The sequence below is a fragment of the Eucalyptus grandis genome, chromosome 3, assembly GCF_016545825.1.
Source record: "Eucalyptus grandis isolate ANBG69807.140 chromosome 3, ASM1654582v1, whole genome shotgun sequence".
In the NCBI taxonomy this organism is placed as follows: Eukaryota; Viridiplantae; Streptophyta; class Magnoliopsida; order Myrtales; family Myrtaceae; genus Eucalyptus; species Eucalyptus grandis.
Window position 1 is genome coordinate 2,143,303 of NC_052614.1, and position 21,333 is coordinate 2,164,635.

Sequence of the window (21,333 nt, forward strand, 5' to 3'; positions counted from 1 at the left end):
GAATTGAAATCGATGCAATATTATATGATATTAGGAACTAACCATCATAAAATTAAAATTGATTCAGAAAAATTCAACTTCTGGATGTTATACTTAGATTATCCTATTATCAAATTAATTTCTTTTTTCCGCATTTCTTCTGAGATTCCGTGTTATTCATGGCCCGTGTCGCTGCGATTCAGCTCGATGTCCCTCCTTAAAGAGCCTATCATTTTGACAAACAGTTCAGAATTGATCAAAGCCGAGCAACTTTCTTAAAGGCATCAAATGGTGCGTAATCTTTCGTTTTACCTTGATGGGTGTTTGGTTGTTCTTTTTCTTAGTAGGGGCGTGGCTTCTGGGCTTCCATTTTTTACTTTCGATAATATTTATTTTGCTGGAACCATTAAGCTTCAAATGAGTTTATCGCTCTATTTTTCTCTCTTTTCTCCTTTAAATTGAAGGCCACGTAGCATCAAGAAAGAATTTTGCTTAATACACGATGCCAAAATGACTTGACTGTACAAAGGAAACTGATTGACCGTTGATCACTCACTTGGTCACGAAACAAAATTTCTATTAAAATTGGAAAAAAAAAGCACAAAAGAAAAACTATGCTCGTTAAAGAGACCAAATTGTTCCAAAGTTTATTTTAACTGCTCTCGCTCGAATCTCAGTCGATCAGTTATGATTATTGTGTAAATAGAAAAGTAAAAAGTAAAGGGCGGTACTTTTTCCACTGTTGACAATATTAATCTGAGTCCCGCCTTTTTTTTTTAAGTTCCTTTTTTCGTCAGGTCTATGGCATTTTGTATGTTTCTTCTCCATTTTCTTTCTTCTTCTTTATCGTTCTCTCTCGTAGGTATGTCCCTCTCTGCTCCCTATTTCCATTTATCGCTTTAGCACTGGCCTGCCAATGGCCTTATGCCGGTCGCCGGGGCACTCTCCCGTGCCGCACCGGTTTGAAGGCCCGACGGCGATGCTGGGGTTCATAGGCTTTGCTCTAGCCAGAAACTCTCCGGCAATTCGAGCAACCCCCGAGGAGACGAAGGAAACAGAAGCGAAGCGAAGACGAGCGACGGAGAAGGGCACAACAAGACTGAAGGTCTAAGGAGAGAAGACAGCGGTGGTGGTAATGAGCGGAGGCGAGACACTTTCCTGGAGACGCCTGTGTAGCAAAGGCCCTTCAGCGACGGCAATGGTCAGAGCTTCTATGGGAAGGAAGACAATCTCGACAGTATCAAAAGTAAAGAAGAGGAAAGGAAAATGGGATCCAGGAGAAAAGGGAGAAAAGAGAGAGAGAAAGAACGGGACACTACCGACCAAAACAAGAAAAGAGGACAACACTTCGTGGAGAAGCAAAGCGGGACTTACGAAGGCTATAACAGTAGGAAAAAACGCTGCGATAGAGCCTTCGAAACTCGGGGAAAATAGGCATGGCAGAGACCTCCATCCACCGCAAATCCTCTGGCGACCGGCCGAATCGCACCGACAAAGCAAACCCACCTCCACCTCCTCCTTTGAGCCCTAGGGATCTCATCAGCGCCTTGCCGGACGATGTGATCCACCGCATCTTCTCGTTTCTGCCCCTCCAAGACGTCGTCAAGACCAGCGTCCTCTCAAGCGCTGGCGGCCCACTTGACCACCGCCAACGACCTGGTCTTCAATGCAGAGATTGTAGCCCGGCTTCGCAGTACCCTGGACTTCTCGTCCCTCGTCGACAGCGTCCTGATACAGTGCATCTCCCCCACGGTGAAGAGGTTCCACGTCATCGGCTTCAAGTACGAGAAGGCCCACCGCCTCAAGTTCGACCTCTGGCTACGCTTCGCAGAGGGGCGCCGAGTGGAGGACCTCAGCCTGCTGCTAGTGCCGACTACTAAGCCGCCGACGCCTTATATACTGCCGCGGTTCTTGTATTGCTGGAGTTGGTTGGTGCGCCTTGAAGTCTGGGCGTGCTGTTTCTCGTTGGGTAGGACTATTAGGTGGCCTTGTCTTAAGATCTTGGTGATCGCAATTTCAAGGTTGAGCGATGATATCCTCGAGGGAATTTTCAGGGGATGCCCTGTTCTAGAGTCCCTTGAATTGTGGGGTTGTTGGGGCACGAAGAACATTATGATAGATTCAACAAGTGTGAAAGAGTTGGTACTCATTGGCTTATGCGACTCTAACATTCAGACAATTTGGGCCCCGCATTTGCTGTCGCTGCGAATATCAGGGGATTGGCAACCTCATGCCATGTTAAGACTTAGCGATGTATCTTCTTTGGTGGAAGCCAAGTTAGATTTTTCGATTCGAGTTCTTACCGATTTGCCTTGTGACGAGATGATGTGCAGCCACATGTTGAAGGAAACCCTCCAGAAGCTGCGCGGAGTTACTACAATCACCATTGGGGCTTGGTGTTTTAAGGTACAAGCTCCATATTTTTTACCATTTTATAAGACGTACTCGTGTTGAATCGTGCATGTGATTAGCACTTATTTAGTGGTTTTTGTTGTGCTGGTCGAGTAACCTCAGCTCTCTGTGGTTCTCGTCTTTCATCATGGGGAATTATTGTGAAAACATGCATAATTAATTGCTGGCAGATAGGATGATTAATAATTTCGTGCTTCAACTTATAAAGATGACAACGCATAGTGAACCTTGGAGCTTCTTCCCTCTGTTTAATTTCCAATAATATATTTGGGATCACTCAATTGGGAACAATGAATGCCACTAGATATTGCTAATTATTATGGATGCTAATCAATGTAGCATTGCAAACTCTTGATTTTCACAAGAAAAATGCATAAAGAGATTATTTGAAATGGTTACCTTTTCATATCATTCTTTCAGTTTATGGAGAAAATTCATTTATTTGGATATATGATAGAGTAATGAACCTAGTCATCTTAGGTTGGCAAAACAAGATCGCGCTCTCTTGTCACATATGGTTGTTGTTCAATAATATATATTACAGAGTATTCTCATAATGTTTTACAATGACAATGGACGGATTCACTTGCAAACTTTAGTCAATAACGAGGTTCACTGTCTTGTGAGACCAACTATTAGAATTTTTAGATCCTTCAATGATCACAAGTTTTACATTAGAAGTATACATTAATATTATTGATTCTTAAAGAGATTCACTGGTTCATTTCTACTTGTAGTATCCTTATTGGTCTTTTCCCAGCTAGAAGACAAGGTCAAAGGATATTGTATCTGGATGGACTATAATTTTTGTCATTTTTTATTCTGTCTAATAGGAAAAATTATAATCAAAATTTTCTATGTTGCTTGCTCAATGTGCTTAGAAACTTTCCCTTTTGGAGATGGAAGGAGTGCCAGTGCCATTGTCAATATGTCAGAGTCTGACGCTACATGCAGACATTACTCAGTGGAACCTTCTTGGGATAGCATACATGCTACGAATTTCACAGTGCTTGGAAAAATTAGTCATATGCATGACTGGCCTCCCCCTATCAATGGTTTGTTCCTTTGCTGTATTATTTTAAGTTCGCTTCTTGTGCTGGCTTCCTCTTTGCATGAATGTTCAAAAAGTGAGTTAAAACTTTAGAAGCATGTAAAAATGATAAATCTCAAACTCTTATTTGTTCCAGCAAATGAAATGTGGTCATGAGTTTGTCAGTCTACTCCACTTTTTTGCAAGGCCAATTTAGACCGTTTCAGTTCATGTCCAAAAGTAATTGCAGTGTTATACCAGAGATTGTTTTGCTGCCATGTAGGGTTTGGACCTTGAACTAACAAATTAGCGATGAGCACCTAGAAAGAAAGATAGTTTTATTGTGTATATGAGTTTAAAAGTTCAAATTCTTTAGTACTTAAAATAAAGTAAAACTAACTAGCACCTACCGTGGACAAATGAAATGTTTTTGTTTTTTGAAATTTTGGTAAGGCAACAAATTCTATTTTCTATGGATCTGCATGTGATGTGAAGTAAGTTTCTTAAATGAGGTATCTATGTGCAGTATAGTCTTGACGAAGAATCGAAAGAAAGTTTTAACTATGATGAAGAAGATTTTTGTGTTCACGAAAGGGGAAATTTCAATGCTTGGCGAAACATCTCAAGAGAGTTGAGATCACCATTGATAATTTTGGGTTGGAACGTCTGCTTGCCCTGATTAAGTTTCTTCTTGGTGATGCACTTGCGCTGGAGAAGATGATTATCAAGGCTAATTTGGACATGGGACATGGACAAGAACATGTTCGAGCCACTATTCTTTCGAAACTACTTGTTGTGAGCCAAAATATGCTCAGCTATCGAAGAGCTTCCAGAAATGCTGAAGTTATCTTCAGCCACTCTTTCAAATAGGTGTCCTTCTTAAAGCATATGAAAATCTGGGTTTCTTGTTAATCTTATGGCAGGCGTATTTTGCCTTGGGCACTACACTACTCATTCTTATCTACACTGTCAGGTTTTTAACATGTACCTAATCTACATTTCTGTCAAGTTTAGTATAGTTGTAAGTATGAACCTCTTAAGGAATGAGGTTAATGGTAGTGTTTTTGATTATCAGCACATGAAGGGTGTTTGGTCAAGATAATTTTCTTTATCTGCACTCTTGGAAGACTAAGCAAAGTCTTCATGTATTTGTGCGAAACTGCATGGACATCATTCCAATTTGATTTTAGTTTCAGCAAAACCCTCTGTTTCCAAGGGAAGCAAACTGTCTGAAAATTCATGATTAAGCAAGGAACTCCTACGGTTACACTTGATTTCAGAGGAGCTAACATGAAGTACTGTTTTGCTGTCCAAATGAAGATGAACTCGAATTTTAACATCAACTATTTTTATGGTTTAATTTGGTTCAATGGCATTTCTTTCCCGACAAAAGCATTTCCAAATGGACCTAAACTGTATTTCACGGTCCAATTAGGTTCAACTCTTCGACAACCAAAACAAACCGCGAAATCAAGTAATGTTTGTGGGAACTCGTAAGTTTATGAAATCTGTAACAAATAGCACATATAAAGAAAAAAAAATCCCATCATTTATTTCGGTTGGAGTCGAAAAATGATTTGCTTTAGTCTGATTACAATTTTGGTCGAATTAGGGTTATAAAGATATGTTCAAGTTCGACATCCATGAAAGTCGAAATAAACCTCGGTTATGGTTACTCTCTGCCTCAAACAGAAGGATCCTAAAGGTATTATGCATTTGCGCACGATATAGAACATTCTTTTGTTGTTTCTTTTTTTTTTTTTGGTCGAATTGTTTCTTATTGGAAAGGTCTTCATCAAATGAAACAAGCATTGGGCATAAGCTAATAAGTGCACAGAGGACGACAAAGGGCAAGATAATTTGGTTTATTATTAAGTATGAAACACTTGAAACATATAAAAATATGTAAATTATGTAATATCGAAACATATGCTTTTCAATTTCTTAGTTCAGATTTTATTGTAATGTGCTTCACAAACATGTGATTTATATTAAAGGAAGTGCGGCGCTCAATATATTATCAACCAACTAGAATTAATTTGTCCAATTTACACTAAAATGAAATTTGAATTATAAGATAACTCAATTTTCAAACTAAAATAACCAAGATTTTAGTTATCATAATTAAGAATTCATGTTCCACAATCATCAAGTTTTTCTATAATTTATAATCTTCAACGTAACAAGAATAGAAATCAATGCAATATGATATGATATTAGGATTTAAATTAAAACTGATTAAGAAAAATTCAAGCTTGCGGATGTTATTCTTAAATCATCCTGCGGTAGTATATATATATTTTTTCCCGTATTTATTCTGATTTTAGTTTATATTCACGAAATTATAATTTATTCCCGTGTTACTATTTTTATCTCTCAAATCAAAAGGAGTCGAGGGCTTCCCTCTTTCCCTTCGTCCGAACTCGACAAGAGGGAAAGCGTCGCCGGAGCCGAAGCTCGCCGGCGAGAACTCAAGGGAAGTCTCCCCGCCCCTGCTCGCCGGCTCTTCAGCACGCACACCCTTTCCGGCGCAAGGATGGCCGAAGAAGAAGGAGAAGAAGGGCAGCAGCAGCAGCATCGACTGACCCCGCCCGACGAACCTGCGGAGGCCGCTCAGCAGGACTACTCGTGGCCCGCGATTCGGTTCGACGTCCCTCCTCAGAGAACCTACCATTTCCACAAGCAGTTCGCAACTGACCAGAAGCCGAACAACTTTCTTAAGGGCGTCAAATGGTGCGTAAATTTTTCGTTTTCCCATGATGGGTTCTTGGTTCTTCTTGTCCTGAGTAGGGGTGTGGCTCTGGGAACGATGATTTGCTTGTTTTTCTTTATGGGTTTTCGTCAGGTCGCCTGATGGGACTTGCCTTCTCAGTAGTTCGGAGGACAATACCCTTCGTGTGTTCGCCTTGTAAGTTTGTTTTGGGGAGTGCTTGCTGGTTTTTCTGTTCCTTCTTATGTCTTATTAGATCACGAGATGTTGCGTTGTTTGGTGGTGCTTTAATTGGACTGTGTCCTGATCAGACCAGAGTACGGGGGCGACGACAGCGCAAATGCGAGTTCGTCAAATCTTGATGAAGGTACATGGTTCACAAGGCATTTTGTGGTCATTCAGGATATCTGTTTGTTTCTGTGTGTTCGAATAGCTTGAAAGATGTTAGCTTTAGGACCGCTGAGACTGTCGGCATGAAATATCTATGACCAAACATTCGCAAATCGATATAATGGGCGGTCTATGTCTCATGTAGTTCTCTTTAATTGCAGATTCCTTTGCAGCAAATCTTGTTGTGACGGAAGGGGAATCGGTTTATGATTTCTGTTGGTACCCTTACATGTCTGCTACAGGTCTTCTTGTTACATTTTACTCTTCTTTTACTTATCATGGTTATATTTTCTTCTATGGTTATTTCTCTTCTGGTAATTAGCCACAGCTAGAATTGAGTATGGAAGCTTTTCATATTGCAGACCCAGTAAGCTGTGTATTCGCATCAACGACTCGTGATCATCCAATTCATGTCTGGGATGCTACTACTGGACAGGTCAGAATTGTTCAGTTTAGAGGTTTCAAGAACTCTGGGGGACTTAATTGAAGCCATATAATCGTTTAGGGTTATACTGAAGACGTGGAGCCCGAGCTTATTTGACATCTTAGACATGCTTTGTAGCAATTGTCTGCATACCTTTTAGCTTCTTCTTTACAATCTTCTTCGTGCAACTTCGTTTTGAATGATCTTGGAAAATAGAGGAAATTTTATTGACTCCTACACTTGATATTGCAGCTACGTTGCACTTACAGGGCTTATGATGGTGTGGATGAAATTACAGCGGCATTTTCGATTGCATTCAATCCTGCAGGGAACAAGTAAGGCTAACATCCAGTTTTGACGAATCTTAAATTCCCTCATGTCAATGGTCCACTCTAATTCCCCTTGAAAGTTTCATTTAAAATTTTACGTTACTTTACCTTCTACTGTTGAAAGAAATCAGTATTTGGTGGTTTTGGTTATGCTCTGCTACCTGGATTTCGGAATGTTGGTGTTTGGTTGCTTAGTGGTTTTTGTGGTTATCATAAATAATTTAGTTTGTTGGAGCTAATCTCTTTACGTAGGGCTTGTAGCGTTTTAAGTCTAGTAAACTTTCAATCTACATCCTCTGTTCATGTATAGGATCTTTGCTGGATATAACAAATCCATAAGAGTGTTTGACGTACATCGCCCTGGTAGAGATTTTGAGAGGCACTCAACACTTCAAGGAAATAAAGAAGGTCAAACAGGTGTGTTATTGTGTTTGTCCCGGTTTAGCTATTGCTAGAGATTTGTTTAACAAGTAAAAGAAAAGAGGGTTTCAAAAACTACAATCAAGATGAGTTGAGTATTTCATCTTCAAAGGATTGCAGTTGGTTGTAAGGCTGGCTTGTTCTATTTATTTTGCCATGAGGCTTATATGCTATGCATGTAAAGAACTAGCAGATCTCCCAATTGCCCTGTATTTCCGTGTTTATTGTATAGTTATACAAGATAAATATTGAGATCACAAGTTAAATAGGAGGAATTGAGTATCTCATTCTCTATTGCTTTTGTGCAGATATTATTGTAACGTTTGGAAATCGGTAAGTGTGAAGAAAATTTCCCGTCTCCAACATTGCAAGTCCACTGCTTCAGTATTTTGTGCAAGGACTAATATGGTTGTAAATAATGTTTATTCTTATTTATCGATTTTGTTAATAAAAATTATTAATTGTGTTTTGGAACATGTGTCCAAATCAACGAAGTAGCCAAATTATAGAAAGCATAGTTACTTTAAGCCTTTTTTTAAAATAAAAATCATTTTAATTTTAACCATACTCGAGTGGATAATCCGTTAACTAGATGAACAAGATGAATTTGAAGGAGATAGTTTTCATTTCTATTCTCCTTTCTTTCTCTCTTTTTTGGGACAAAAGTGTATTATGTAGGCGAACAAATGAAATTCTCAAGATAAACTGCAAGAAAACAACTGGAAAAGAAAGTGAAAAAGAACAAGAGAAGCTTACAAATGAAATTCTCAAGGTAAGCAAAAGAAATTCTCAAGATAAACCGCAAGAAAACAACAAATGAAATTCTCAAGATAAACTGCAAGAAAACAACCGGAAAAGAAAGTGAAAAAGAACAAGAGAAGCTTACAAATGAAATTCTCAAGGTAAGCAAAAGAAATTCTCAAGATAAACCGCAAGAAAACAACTGGAAAAAAAGTGAAAAAGAACAAGAGAAGCTTACAAATGAAATTCTCAAGGCAAGAAAACAACCGAAAAGGAAAGTGAAACAAAAAAAGAAAAGCTAAAGCTTTACGAAATTCGATAATGCGGCGTGCCATCATGATAAAGCAAATGATTATATAGAATTGTGGTGATTAATTGTGCCCAACAAGTAAAATAACAAACCAAATTAATCCTTCCATTATTAATCAATGTATGTCATGCGTAATACGAAAAGATTGAGCTTTGTTGCATTTTTATTAATCACAAAAATAGTAGAATTTTCAAATTCTTAGGTAGAAATCGCAATAAATTTAGATGTGTTGTGATATTTGTATTTATAAAAATTATAGCTTCTGTGTTTATCATTGTTGGATGAGTTTTTTTTTTAAGAGTGAAAAGGAACATTGAAATGGTCTTAATTCTTGCATATTCAAACGCTAAAATAAGAGAAAAAAAATTAACATTGAGATATTTTATCAATTCCACGGAATTTTTTTATTTGCTCGGATAATGGGTGTGTTTGTTTTGTGAAAAGCAATTTCCGGAAAACGTTTTTCTCATTTTCCAGCGTTTGATTCATTTAGGAAAATGAGTCAACGGAAAATGTTTTCCTAGTCAACAAAAATGCTTCCTTCCAAAGTTTAAATTCAGGAAAACAATTTTCCCCTTTAAAGAACCGGAAAGTGTTTTCCAAAATTTTTAAGGTCTTTGTTTAATGAAATATTTATTATTAGAAAAAATTTCTAATTAAAGATTTTGAATTTGATATTATTATTATATCTTTTCTTTTCTTTTTTCTTTCTTTCTTTTTCTTTTCTTTTTTTCTTGTATTTCAGGGTTAAATATAATCAAGGATCACACCTCAAATATGATATTAATGAAAAACCCACCTGCAGAAATGAGGTGGACGGCCGGATTGATCTTTGAACGGAGAAATCTCATTCATACTTTTAATTGACGGTTTCCGTTGACGGGGGTGTTCCGGAAAAACGCGACCAAATGTGGTTTTTCGAATTGGGTAGTTGACCAAATACGCCACCAGAAGAAGAAAAAAGGAAGATGGAGAAGCAGGCGCGTTGAGACGGAGCCGGAATTGGCTTCGGGAGGTGGAGAGAACATCTTAAATTTTAACCACTGAACTCGACTTGTTGAAGCTTTCTATTCGGATCTTCTTAAATAAAAATCATTTTAAATTTTAACCATGCTTGATTGGATATTTTGTTAAGCACATGAACAAAATGAGCTTGAAAGAAACATTTTCATTTCCGTTCTACTTTCTTTTTCTTTTTTTTTTTTTGGGATAAAAGTGTATTACGTAGGTGAACAAATGAAAATCTCAAGATGAACCTCAATAAAACAGGAGAAGAAAGTGAAAAAGAAAAAGAGAAGCTCAACGGAACTTGATAATGTGACGTGCCATCGTGGTAGAGCATATGATTATAGAGATATGATTATATGAAATTGTGGTGATTAATTGTGCACGACAAGTAAAATGACAAACTGAATTAATCCTTCCATTAATCCATGTATGACGTGCATAATGCAAAAAGATGGGACTTTATTGCATTTTTATTAATAATGAAAAATAATGAAATTTCCAAATTTTTGGGCAAAAAAGGACAATGAGTTTTGATGTGTTGCAGTATTTGTATTTACAGAAGTTGTAGCTTTCGAGTTGTTGGTTTGGTTTTCTTTAAGGGCGAAAAAGAGCATCGAAATAGCCTTTATTGTTGCATATCCAAACAATAAAATAAGTGAAAAAAATTAACATGGAGATATTTTATCAATTCCGCAGAATTTTTCTTATTTGCTGATAATTCTAAGTTTCGGTTATATCAGAAAGCTACCTCAAATGATCTTTCAAATCCTGTTGAAGTTTGAAAATTAAACCTATTTCCATAAGCAACGACCGGCATATTACGATCTTTCGGGCGACGGTGAGCAAAGGGACAGTGCGTTTGGTTAGACTTTTGGGGAAGAAAGCCATTAGGAAAATGCAAAGGACTTTAGGTTGAGGGGACTTTTCATAATGCAAATTGTGTTTGGTAAATTACAATTTAAAAGTATATTGTGAAGTATCTTTGAGCAAAATGATGTTTGGAAAAATTATACTTACAAATGACTTTTGTGATAAAAAAATTATAAAAAATTAACTGGCAAGGGCAAAGGTCGGAGACCCCCAGGCGAGGGTTGTCGGACGTCGAGCGAACCCCTGGTGAGGGCTGCCGGACGTCGGGCGACCCCGGCGAGGGAAGCCGCGTCGGGCGAACCTCGGTGAGGGCTGCCGGACGTCGGGCGAACCCCGGCGAGGGAAGCCGGACGTCGGGCGAACCCGGGCGAGGGCCGCCGGATGTCGAGCGACCACGCCGCGACCCGGATCCGGGGCGGCGAGGTCCCGCGACCTCGGCGGGAGGCTGCCGGACGTCGGGCGACCCCGCCGCGACCCATAACTAGGACGGCGAGGTCGCGCGACCTCCGGCGACCGCCGCGACCCGTGCCGGGCGGTGAGGTCGCGGGAGGACCTCGTCGCCCGGATCTGGTCGCGCGACCTTGTCGTCCCCTGGATGGGTCGGCAAGGTTGCGGGACCTCCGCGCGACTCGCCGTCCCCGGATCTGGGTCGGCAAGGTTGCGGGACCTCCCGCGCGACCTCGCCGCGACCCACGGCGATCGCCGCGCCCCAGACACGCACCACTCCTCGGCGACGGTCGCACCCCTCCCCGGCGATGGTCTCCTGGGCCACCGCGACAATGCCGAGCCGTCGGCAGAGCTTCGAGCAACAAGTCCTTCAGCAGAGAAGACGATGAACAGTATAATAGGATGGTTTTGAAAAAAAATAAAACGATGAATAGTGTACCTTGTATGTCGAGAAAGCTAAAGCCCAAGGCACCCTTGCACCTGCCTTGGGCTTTCAGCCTTCAGGAGGCCAACTTTGGCCTAATGGAAATTGCAAAGTGGTTCCCAAACACCCAAACTTTGACCTAAGTATCTTTAGAGGCTCAAAGCCCCTTTGCAAGGCCAATTCCAAACGCAGCCTATATCTGCCATTGCTTTCTCTCCAACCCATACCGGAATGCTTGCAACTGGTTCCTACAGCCAGACTACTGCAATCTACAGAGAAGATAACATGGAACTCTTGTACATCTTACATGGTCAACAAGGTGGGGTTACCCATGTGAGTGTTTGATATTGGATTTCCCTTATGTGATTTTTTTTCTCAATAAATTATAGGTGAGAAGCTTGCAATTACAGGTGTTATTTTCGAAAGATGGAAACTACTTGTATACTGGAGGACGAAAGGTAGAATGCTCTAAACTTTCTCTTTTCCTTTTCTTGGAAAATAAATATAATGACATTCTCTCTCGCGCCCACCCCCCAATAAAAAATAAAAAAAACACTATGATGGGATGATGAATGATAGAATTTGTCCACTTTATATTAATATTTGAGAAAATGATTTTACGATTCTTATTTAAAACAATATTCATTTCAAGTTCTTATTTGAAAAAATGAAAACATTTGAGACTATTATTTAGAATTTTCCCATTATTTTCATTTGTATTTTAGCTGATAGACTCCTTTTTTTCCAGTCAATTTACCGAAATACTCTCATCTCTCTCTACGATTTATTCTTTCTCTCTTTATCATGCTAATATACAAAATTGCCTTTACGAAATATCTCAATCACCGTATAAAAGGTAAAATTAAAAGTAAAGTCCCTGGAAAACTCGCGGTATTATCCGCAGAAACCCTAGAAGTTCAATTCCATGGCGGATACCTCCGTCCACGGTGCCATCCACCGCAGATCCTCCGGCGGCCGGCCGGATCGCACCCAAGGGAACACCTCCTCCTCCTATGAGCCCTGGGGATCTCATCAGCGCCTTGCCGGATGCCGTGATCCACCACATCTTCTCGTTTCTGCCGCTCAAAGACATCGTCAAGACCAGCATCCTCTCCAGGTAGTGGCGGTCCACGTGGACCACCACCACCCACTTCGTCTTCAATGGATTCCGGCCTCGCAATCACGTCACCTGCCCCTCGGACTTCCAGTCCATCCCTGGACAGCATCCTGATCCAGTGCACCTCGCCTGCGGTGAAGAGGTTCCACATCACCAACTTCAAGTACAATGATGCCGACCGCGCCAAGCTCGACTTCTGACTCCGCTTTGTGGTGGGGCACCGCGCAGAGGATCTCTTCCTGGAGCTGATCACCACCAAGTCGCGGTTCATGTATGTAGTGCCGCCGTTCTTGTATTGCTTGAGTTGATTGGTGCGCCTGGAAGTCAGTTGGTGCCGTTTCTCGTAGGGTACTACCATTAGGTTGCCTTCTCTTGAGTTATTGTCAATGGCATATGTGGAGTTGGAATCATGAAGTCCTGTTTTAACCCTTGTTTTAGAGACCCTTATGTTGCGCAGCTGCTGAGCTGTGAAGAACATTGTAATAAATTCACCAAGTGTGAAATAGTTGGTGCTCGCCGGTTTATCTAACGTGGAGAAGATTCCAGCCCTGCATTTGCTTTCGATGGTTGCAGCGCCGAGTTCAAACTTGATAATATATCATCTTTGATTGACCTTAGCCATTTTAGTCTTTCATCAAGGGGAATCATTTGTGAATGCATATGCAATTAGTTATTGGTAGATAAGATGATTCATAACTTTTTGTTCCAAGTTTTTTATTTTATTTTATTTTTGTTTTGTTTTTTTTGGTCGGTTGTGTTCCAAGTTAAAACGTAGACAATTTTGTGAAGCTTGGAGCCCCTTCACTCTGTTTAATTTCTGACAATGAATGCCAGTAGATATCACTAATTATAGTGAATGCTACTCGTCACATCATTCTTAGATGCCTTAACTTTCTATTGAAAATTTGAATGTGTGCAAAAGTATGGTGTTAATATGAATGATAGTTTTTTTGGTTAGTGATTGTGAGCAACGATGGACAAGTGACAATGTAGGATAGTTGGAGAATATAAGTCATGGCATATCGGGAAAATAGTTTCATTTGATGAACAAAATAATTTAATGGAGATGCGAGAACACCTAAATTTTATCATTTTATTTAGGATATTTAGGACTTAATCGCGTAAAAAATTAGATATTAATTTTTAAACTCTTGCCAAAAAATAATTTTCATTAAAGCATTAGTATTACTATCACTAATTATTAAAATTTTCAAAAAAAATCGAAAATTATATATATATAATAAAAAGCGGACCGGGCACCGGGCTTGGCCCGATCCTTTTGTTTTCTTTTTCTCCTCTCCTTTGTAGGTCTTTTCGTCCTTTGTAGGTCTTTTCGCCTGGGGCAAGCCTAGCTTCATTTCCTTTTCTCCAAGCCCAGCCCGCGTGCTGTTCTTCTTCATCCTCACGCCGGTCACGCCTCTGGAAAAAGAAGAGTACAGGTCAGAGAGAGGATAGGATGGCGAGCAGCAGAGAGCAGCAGAGGGCAGCGCGATTCGCGTGTCGGGGCCAGGCCGAACAGCGAGCTGGTGATGGCAGAAGCCATGTGCACTGGCCGGGTGCCTTCAAAAGAGAGCGTGACCCCGATAGAGAGGGGGAGGAGGAGAGGAGCGAGCGATTGAGAGAGTGAGCGAGAGGGAGCTCGAGAGAGCTCGAGAGAGCTCGAGAGAGAGACAGAGTGCTCCGCCATCGTAGGTGGCCCCTCCGTTAGCCACGGTCCGCCGCGGCACCCCCACCGAGCTAAACCAGGTAGGTTTTCTCGGGTCACGCATGCTCTTTTTTGTAGGGCGCCGGACCGCAGCTCGTGACCGGCCCGTTCGCACGAGCTTCGGTTCCTCCGGCCCCCGTAGGTCTTTAGTCAAGTCTCTGTTGTTTTTGGTCGTTTTTCGAGAATCCTAGTCCCATTTCGAGTCCCGGTTGAGTTGGAAATCTTAACATTTTCGTAAAAGCTCGCGAACTGTTCGTATAAATGCCTGAGTGAAGCCCGCATGACTATCCTTGAACCTTCGTCCATTATAGGCGGCCACCGTTGCTAGATGTGTTTTGTTGCTGTTTCACACGCTTTTGTTTCGTCCATTTCGAGTTTACATTGTCGTGATTTGGGCTTATTATGGTACAAGTTGTGTCCCGTCTTCCTCCTTATTCATATAGGTGAGAGAGTGGGTGTCGGCTCGGCCATGGCCTGAGCGCGGACGGCGACAAAGGGTGGTGAGGCTCGTTTAAAATGGTGTCGGTTTGGTCGATGAGTTTCGGTGGAAAAGAGTGTAGGAGAGAAGCTGGCTTCGGGCGTGCAGAGAACGCACGAAGAAGAAGACCAGAAGAAGGAAAGAAAAGATTAAAAAAAAAGGAAAAATTAAAAATTAGAGGCACATAAGGGTGATCAATCTTGATCTCTTATTTATTCCAGCAATTGAAATTTGCTCATGCCTCTGTTGGTCAACTCAACATTTGTTTAGGGCAATATTAAGCTCTTTTAGTTATCGTCTTAAAGTAACAGTGTTGTCCTAGAGGTTCTTTGGATGCAATGTAGCCTTAGGATCTGGAACTAAGAGTTTAGCGATGAGCACTTAGAAAGAGAACATATTTTATGTGTAGACGAGTTTAAGAGCTTAAGTTGATTTAGACATGTTGTAAAGTAAAACTAACTAGTGGACAAATGAAAGTTGTTTGTTTGAAATATTAGTGAGCCATTTTTATTTTTTATTTTTGCTGTGGATCTGCATCTAATGTGAAGTAAGTTTCTCAACTGAGTATCTATGTGCAGTTTGAGCTTGATGAACCCGCGGAGGCCGCTCAGCAGGACTACCCGTGGCCCGCTATTCGGTTCGACGTCCCTCCTCAGAGAGCCTACCATTTCCACAAGCAGTTCGCAACTGACCAGAAGCCGAACAACTTTCTTAAGGGCGTCAAATGGTGCGTGGTCTTTTCGTTTTCCCATGATGGGTTCTTGGTTTTTCTTGTTCTGAGTAGGGGTGTGGCTTTGGGAGCGATGATTTGCTTGTTTTTCTTTGTGGGGTTTCGTTAGGTCGCCTGATGGGACTTGCCTTCTCAGTAGTTCGGAGCACAATACCCTTCGCGTGTTCGCATTGTAAGTTTGTTTTGGGGACAGTGGTGGTGCTTGCTGGTTTTTCTGTTCCTTTTCATGTTTTATTTGACCATGAGATGTGGCGTTGTTTGGTGGTGCTTTAATTGAACTGTGTCCTCATCAGACCAGACTGTGGCGGTGACGACAGCGCAAATACGAGTTTGTCGAATTTTGATCAAGGTACGTGGGTCACAAGGCATTTTGTGATCATTTAGGATATCTGTTTGTTTCTGTGCATTCGAATAGCTTGAAAGATGTTAGCTTTAGGACTGCTGAGACTGTCTGCGAGAAATATCTATGACCAAACATTCACAAATCGAGATGATGGGTGGTCTATGTCTCATGTAGTTCTCTTTGGTTGCAGATTCCTTTGCAGCAAATCTCGTGGTGACTGAAGGGGAATCAGTTTATGATTTCTGTTGGTACCCTTACATGTCTGCTACAGGTCGTCTCTTTACATTTTACTCTTCTTTTACTTATCATGGTTATATTTTCATCTGTAGTTATTTCTCTTTTGGTAATTAGCCACAGCTAGAATTGAGTATGGAATTTTTTCAATTTGCAGACCCAGTTAGCTGTGTATTCGCCTCAATTACTCGTGATCATCCGATTCATGTCTGGGATGCTACTACTGGGCGGGTGAGCATTGTAAAGTTTAGTATAGAGGTTTCAAGAACTCTAAGGGGACTTTATGGAAGCCATATAATTGTTTAGGGGTACACTGAAGTTGTGGACTCTGAGCTTATCTCACAACTTAGACATTCTTTGTAGCATCTCTGTTGTTTGCATACCTTTTAGCTTCTCCTTTGCGATTTTCTTCGTGCAACTTCATTTTGAATTGTCCTGAAAAATAGAGGGAATTTTATTGATGTGTACGCTTGACATTGCAGCTATGTTGCACATACAGGGCTTTATGCTGTGGATGAAATTACAGCTGCATTTTCAGTTGCATTTAATCCTGCAGGGAACAAGTAAGGTTAACATTCAATTTTGAAGACTCTTAAATTCCCTCCTGTCAACGGATCACTCTAATTTCCCTTAAAATTTTCTTTTAGAATCTTTAGATAACTTTGCTTTCTAGTGTTGAAAGAATCAGTATTTGGTGATGTAGAATGTGCTCTGCTTCCTGAATTTTGGTTTGTTGGTGTTTGGTTGCTTAGTGGTTGCGGTTATCCTTATTGATTTAATTTGTTGGCCCTTTTCTCTTTACGAAGGGTTTGTATCATTTGAAGTCTATTAAAGTTTCAACCGTCATGCTCTATTTATGTGTAGGATCTTTGCTGGATATAACAAAACCATAAGAGTGTTTGACGTACATCGCCCTGGTAGAGATTTTGAGATGCACTCAACACTTAAAGGAAACAAAGAAGGTCAAACAGGTCTGTTATTGTGTCTGTCCTGGTTTAGCTATTACCGGAGATTTTTCTAACAAGTTAAATATAAGAGGATTTCAAAAACTACAATTGAGAAGGATTGAATGTTTCATTTTCAAAGGATTATATTTGATTGTAAGGCTGACTTGTTCTTGCCGCAGGGCTGATATACTATGCATGTAAAGGGAACTAGCAGATCTCCTAAATGTCTGGATTTCCATGTTTATTGTATAATGATTCAAGATAATGTTTAGATCACAAGTTAAAAGGGGAGAATTAAGTATCTCACTGTCTATTGCTTCTGTGCAGTTATTATATCTGCCATTGCTTTCTCTCCAGCTCATACTGGAATGCTGGCATCTGGTTCCTACAGCCAGACTACTGCAATCTGCAGAGAAGATAACGTGGAACTTTTATACATCTTACGTAGTCAACAGGGTGGGGTTACCCATGTAAGTGCTAGATGATTGGATTTCCTTTATGCAATGGTTTTTTCTCAAGAAATTATAGGTGACAAGCTTGCAATTACAGGTGTTATTTTCAAAAGATGGAAACTACTTGTATGCTGGAGGACGGAAGGTAGAATGCTCTAAAACCTTCTCTTTTCCTTTCCTTGAATATATATATATATATAATGACTCCCTCTCTCTCTCTCTCTCTCTCTACGATGGAACAATTCCCTTGGGATGACGAGTGATTGAAATCATTGTTGCCCCAAGTTATGCAAATTTGTTCAATCTGCTACTGATCATGATCGTTACTGAAAGATATTCTTTTTCCATGTCTTAGACTTGCTCAACTGTTCTTTGGTTTTTATACAGGGTAATATAATTTAGGGTATAATTTAGGGTCTTCTCTTTGGCTTATGTGCAGTCTATAAGATTGGATATACCCTTTTGTAGAGGCAGATATAAAATACAACCACAATGGACTAGATAAACATGGAAAGCTTTTCTCTTAGGTGGAAGGAAATGGCTTCAGGTGTGAACGTTTTTTTTTTTTTTTTGGGGGGGGTTGGTTGAGGTTGAGGGCGGCGAGGGATGATCCTGCCCTGTTCTTTCCAGACAGAGTGATCTAACAAGTAACAAGTCAGCTCATTGCTAATCAGTGATGTTTTCTGACATGAATAAAGGATCTATGATACTCATTTGTGTTTTGATTGTGTCTCCTCGTCCCCTTGTGTTTGAGTTTTGACATATTGGATGTGTGTTAATTGACAAAGCTGGATAAGATAGGAGAACATATATAATCTTAGATCTAGTCACTCTCCAGACAGAATCCAGACAGAATGCACAAATAATTTTCGTGTCATAGTTTAAGTTATCAAGAAGGTATGAAAAAAACTGTAGCATTTTGGGATGAAATTAACATCCAGGAATTGTGGGTAAACATTATTTGTGTTATTTACTTTATGCTTCTCTGTCTCTGACAATGTCTCTTCTTAAATTTCTAGATAGGACCCTTTTATTATGTGCTGGGATGTTCGCAAGGCTGTTGATGTTGTCCATAAGTGGAGCATTGTTTTCTTGTGATAGCAAAGCTCCTATTTCTATCGAACTGTTCAACATATTTTTACTGAAATGTCGGGTCATTAGATGAGAAAGACTATTTTCTGCTAAATATCCCTTTCCTAAGGCACAGTTTTTCTCTCCAGTATCCATCATTGCTATCCTTGTTTTTCGAATCATTGAAGTGACTTATTTTGTCACTCGATCCTTTATATTGATTGTACTGATTTGAAGATACCAACCAGCGGATATACTTTGATGTTGAACCTCTAGGTCGACATCTTGGCACAGGTGGTCAGGTATCATGCGGGTTTTACATTTACATTGACCTATTTTTATCAATCATCTACTCTTTCTAGCAGTATTTGTCTTTAGGATGGTCTAGTTCATATATATGATCTCCAAACAAGGCAGTGGGTTTCAGGCTTTTACGCTGCATCAAGTCTGATGCTTTGGAATTCAAGGGATTTTTGTCCACTTACACCTATTATGTTTAGTTCTATCTGATTGCCTGATGATGAACATTTCCTTGTCTTCCATGACTATGCAGATACAGTAAATGGTTTCTCTTTCCACCCATTTCTGCCAGTGGCTGCTTAATCTTCAGGGCACTGACAATTTGAAGTTCCTGAGGACGATGATGCAGGATTCCATTTGAGGGGTATCGCAACTGTCCACCTTTTGTGCTTAAAGCTTTACAGCATATTTCACTTTGCCTGATTGGATGACTTGGTGATTGTGCTAACTCAACAAAAAATATCGGGCCCTAGAATCCTCTGTTGGGTTATTTATTGTTCTGTTTCTTCTTTTTTTCTCCAAAGTCCCACTCAAGGGTCTTCTAGGGCCCAGTGTTTGCAATTTCTGTGTGGAAAATAAGATTATGCCATCCTGAAGTTTTTGTTTCAAGCTTCAGCAGCCAGTCTCTTTTGCTATTCTTTTATGATGTGGTTGGATCAAATTGTTCCATGTTGGATCAGAGTAGATATCTTAGTAGCATAAGCCATATATGTGCGTGCACATTGTTTTGATCACCTCAGCAGTACACTGTTTCCATTGGTTTACATCTTATTCTCCTCTCTTTTGCAAGTGATGAGAATTGCGTCTCCATCTGGGGCTTTGCTTATGATTCCACAACTAATGGCATTGACAGTGGAGATGGCGGTGCTGATCTTGATGGTGCATCCAATTAAAAATGGCAGCAGAATAGTGATTCTTCCGAATGTGTCAATACAAGGCCGTTACTTCTCAAAAACATTCAATGATTGATGGTGAGGCACATCTGTTAATCTGCACTGATCTATCAATGTTGAACTCAGCGCCTTGGCTGACTAGTGCTTGTAATATGTGCGCCTAGGTTTGGGCGGATGCACAAACTAGAGGTTGAGTCTGTCTCGGTCATGATTTAGTTTGCCATAGGTAATTTCCCATGGTGAAACCCTCCAAGCGCCGGAGGATCGACCGACCACCCTCCAGCCACCGACTTCCTCCTCCTCCACCTCTGAGCAACTTACCAGATCACGTGACCATGGCGATTATCTTCGCTTCTGTCCATCAAAAAACTCATCAAGACAAGCATCCTCTCCTGGCAGTCAACTTGGACCACCACCTGCCAACATGTATTTGATGGATTTCGGCCTCGCGATGCTGACACCTGCTCCATCGTTGATAGTGTCCTGAGTCGGTGTACCTCGATCGTGGAGAAATTCCACATGAATGAGTTTTCTTACAAGGTGTCCGATTGACCTCGGCTTAAGTAGTGGCTTCGCTTCGGAGAGGGGCAGGTGAAAGATCTCCGCTTGGGGCTGAATACCAGTTTGCAGGCTATGTATATACTGCCGCAGTTCTTGTTTGGCTTGAGTAGTTTGGTGCGCCAAAGTGAGTCGGTGTTGTTTTTCATTGTTGGGTGCAACTATCATTAATTGGCCTCGTCTTAAGGTTTTGTCGATGTCAAATGTGAATTTGAGCGATGATATCCTAGCGAGTATTTTGAGGGAAGTCTTATTTTAGAGTCCCTTGAATTGGGTCGGTGCATAGCTTGAACAATGTCGTAATAGATTCAACAAGTGTTAAACACTTATACTCCGCACCAATTTCAAGCCTATGCATCGACCCAGCTCAAGGAACTCTAAAACAGGACTTCCCCTCAAAATACTCGCTATAATATTATCGCTTAAGTTCACATTTGACATCGATAAGACCCTAAGATGTGGCCAATTATGCTAGTCGCACCCAATGATGAAAAATAGTATCGACTCACGTGCAAGCGCACCAACCTACTCAAGCAAAACAAAAATTGTGGCAATATATACATGACCTGTAAACTAGTATTCAACTCCAAGCCAAAGATCCTTCACTCGATGCCCCTCTGCGAAGCTGAGCCACTCCTTGAGCCGGGGTCCATCGGGCACCTTGTAAGGAAACTCATTCATGTGGAATTTCTCCACGGTCGAGGTATACCGGCTCAGGACACTGTCAACGATGGAGCAGGCGTCGGCATTGCCCAAATTTCTCCCGGTAGAAGTCACCTCATAAGTAGTACCGACGTTAACACACGACACGCGCGGTGTCGGACACGTTTATTAAAAAACAAGAAATTCCAACACGTTGGGATACGTAGTAAATGATCATTTTTATGATTATTTCAATAAAATTAATTTGGATCAAATTCATAAATAATTAAAAAGCCTTTATTGTTTCAATTTGACAAATTCAATTCTCTAGCAATAATTCATAAAATTTGGAGAAAAAACAAGCTATCT

The 21,333-nt window shown here is 40.5% G+C and overlaps 2 protein-coding genes and 1 pseudogene across 2 annotated transcripts; all 3 read left to right on the top strand.

Moving 5' to 3' along the window:
* Positions 1 to 895: 895 nt before the first annotated feature.
* LOC104445526 (putative FBD-associated F-box protein At5g53635) lies at positions 896 to 4,617 on the top strand. Its single transcript, XM_039308579.1, has 4 exons — positions 896 to 1,084; positions 1,576 to 2,385; positions 3,273 to 3,446; positions 3,948 to 4,617. Exons 1-4 carry the CDS (start codon positions 896 to 898, stop codon positions 4,098 to 4,100), a joined length of 1,326 nt encoding a protein of 441 aa, XP_039164513.1. The 3' UTR covers positions 4,101 to 4,617.
* Positions 4,618 to 5,829: 1,212 nt separating this feature from the next.
* Positions 5,830 to 7,749, top strand: LOC120291078 (telomerase Cajal body protein 1-like). Its single transcript, XM_039307992.1, has 7 exons — positions 5,830 to 6,154; positions 6,267 to 6,329; positions 6,443 to 6,498; positions 6,683 to 6,763; positions 6,884 to 6,957; positions 7,198 to 7,280; positions 7,585 to 7,749. Exons 1-7 carry the CDS (start codon positions 5,958 to 5,960, stop codon positions 7,727 to 7,729), a joined length of 699 nt encoding a protein of 232 aa, XP_039163926.1. The 5' UTR covers positions 5,830 to 5,957; the 3' UTR covers positions 7,730 to 7,749.
* A 6,318-nt stretch (positions 7,750 to 14,067) lies between these two features.
* Positions 14,068 to 21,239, top strand: LOC120286384 (annotated as a pseudogene).
* Positions 21,240 to 21,333: the final 94 nt, after the last annotated feature.

What these genes read in the sequence shown, in the direction of transcription:
- LOC120291078 (XM_039307992.1), top strand. Translation starts at nt 5,958, where the DNA reads ATGGCCGAAGAAGAAGGAGAAGAAGGGCAGCAGCAGCAGCATCGACTG. An exon ending in ACCCTTCGTGTGTTCGCCTT is followed by an intron (nt 6,330 to 6,442) that starts GTAAGTTTGTTT and finishes TGTCCTGATCAG; the next exon opens with ACCAGAGTACGGGGGCGACG. An exon ending in GGGATGCTACTACTGGACAG is followed by an intron (nt 6,958 to 7,197) that starts GTCAGAATTGTT and finishes TTGATATTGCAG; the next exon opens with CTACGTTGCACTTACAGGGC.
- LOC104445526 (XM_039308579.1), top strand. Translation starts at nt 896, where the DNA reads ATGGCCTTATGCCGGTCGCCGGGGCACTCTCCCGTGCCGCACCGGTTT. An exon ending in TTGGGGCTTGGTGTTTTAAG is followed by an intron (nt 2,386 to 3,272) that starts GTACAAGCTCCA and finishes CAATGTGCTTAG; the next exon opens with AAACTTTCCCTTTTGGAGAT. An exon ending in CTGGCCTCCCCCTATCAATG is followed by an intron (nt 3,447 to 3,947) that starts GTTTGTTCCTTT and finishes ATCTATGTGCAG; the next exon opens with TATAGTCTTGACGAAGAATC.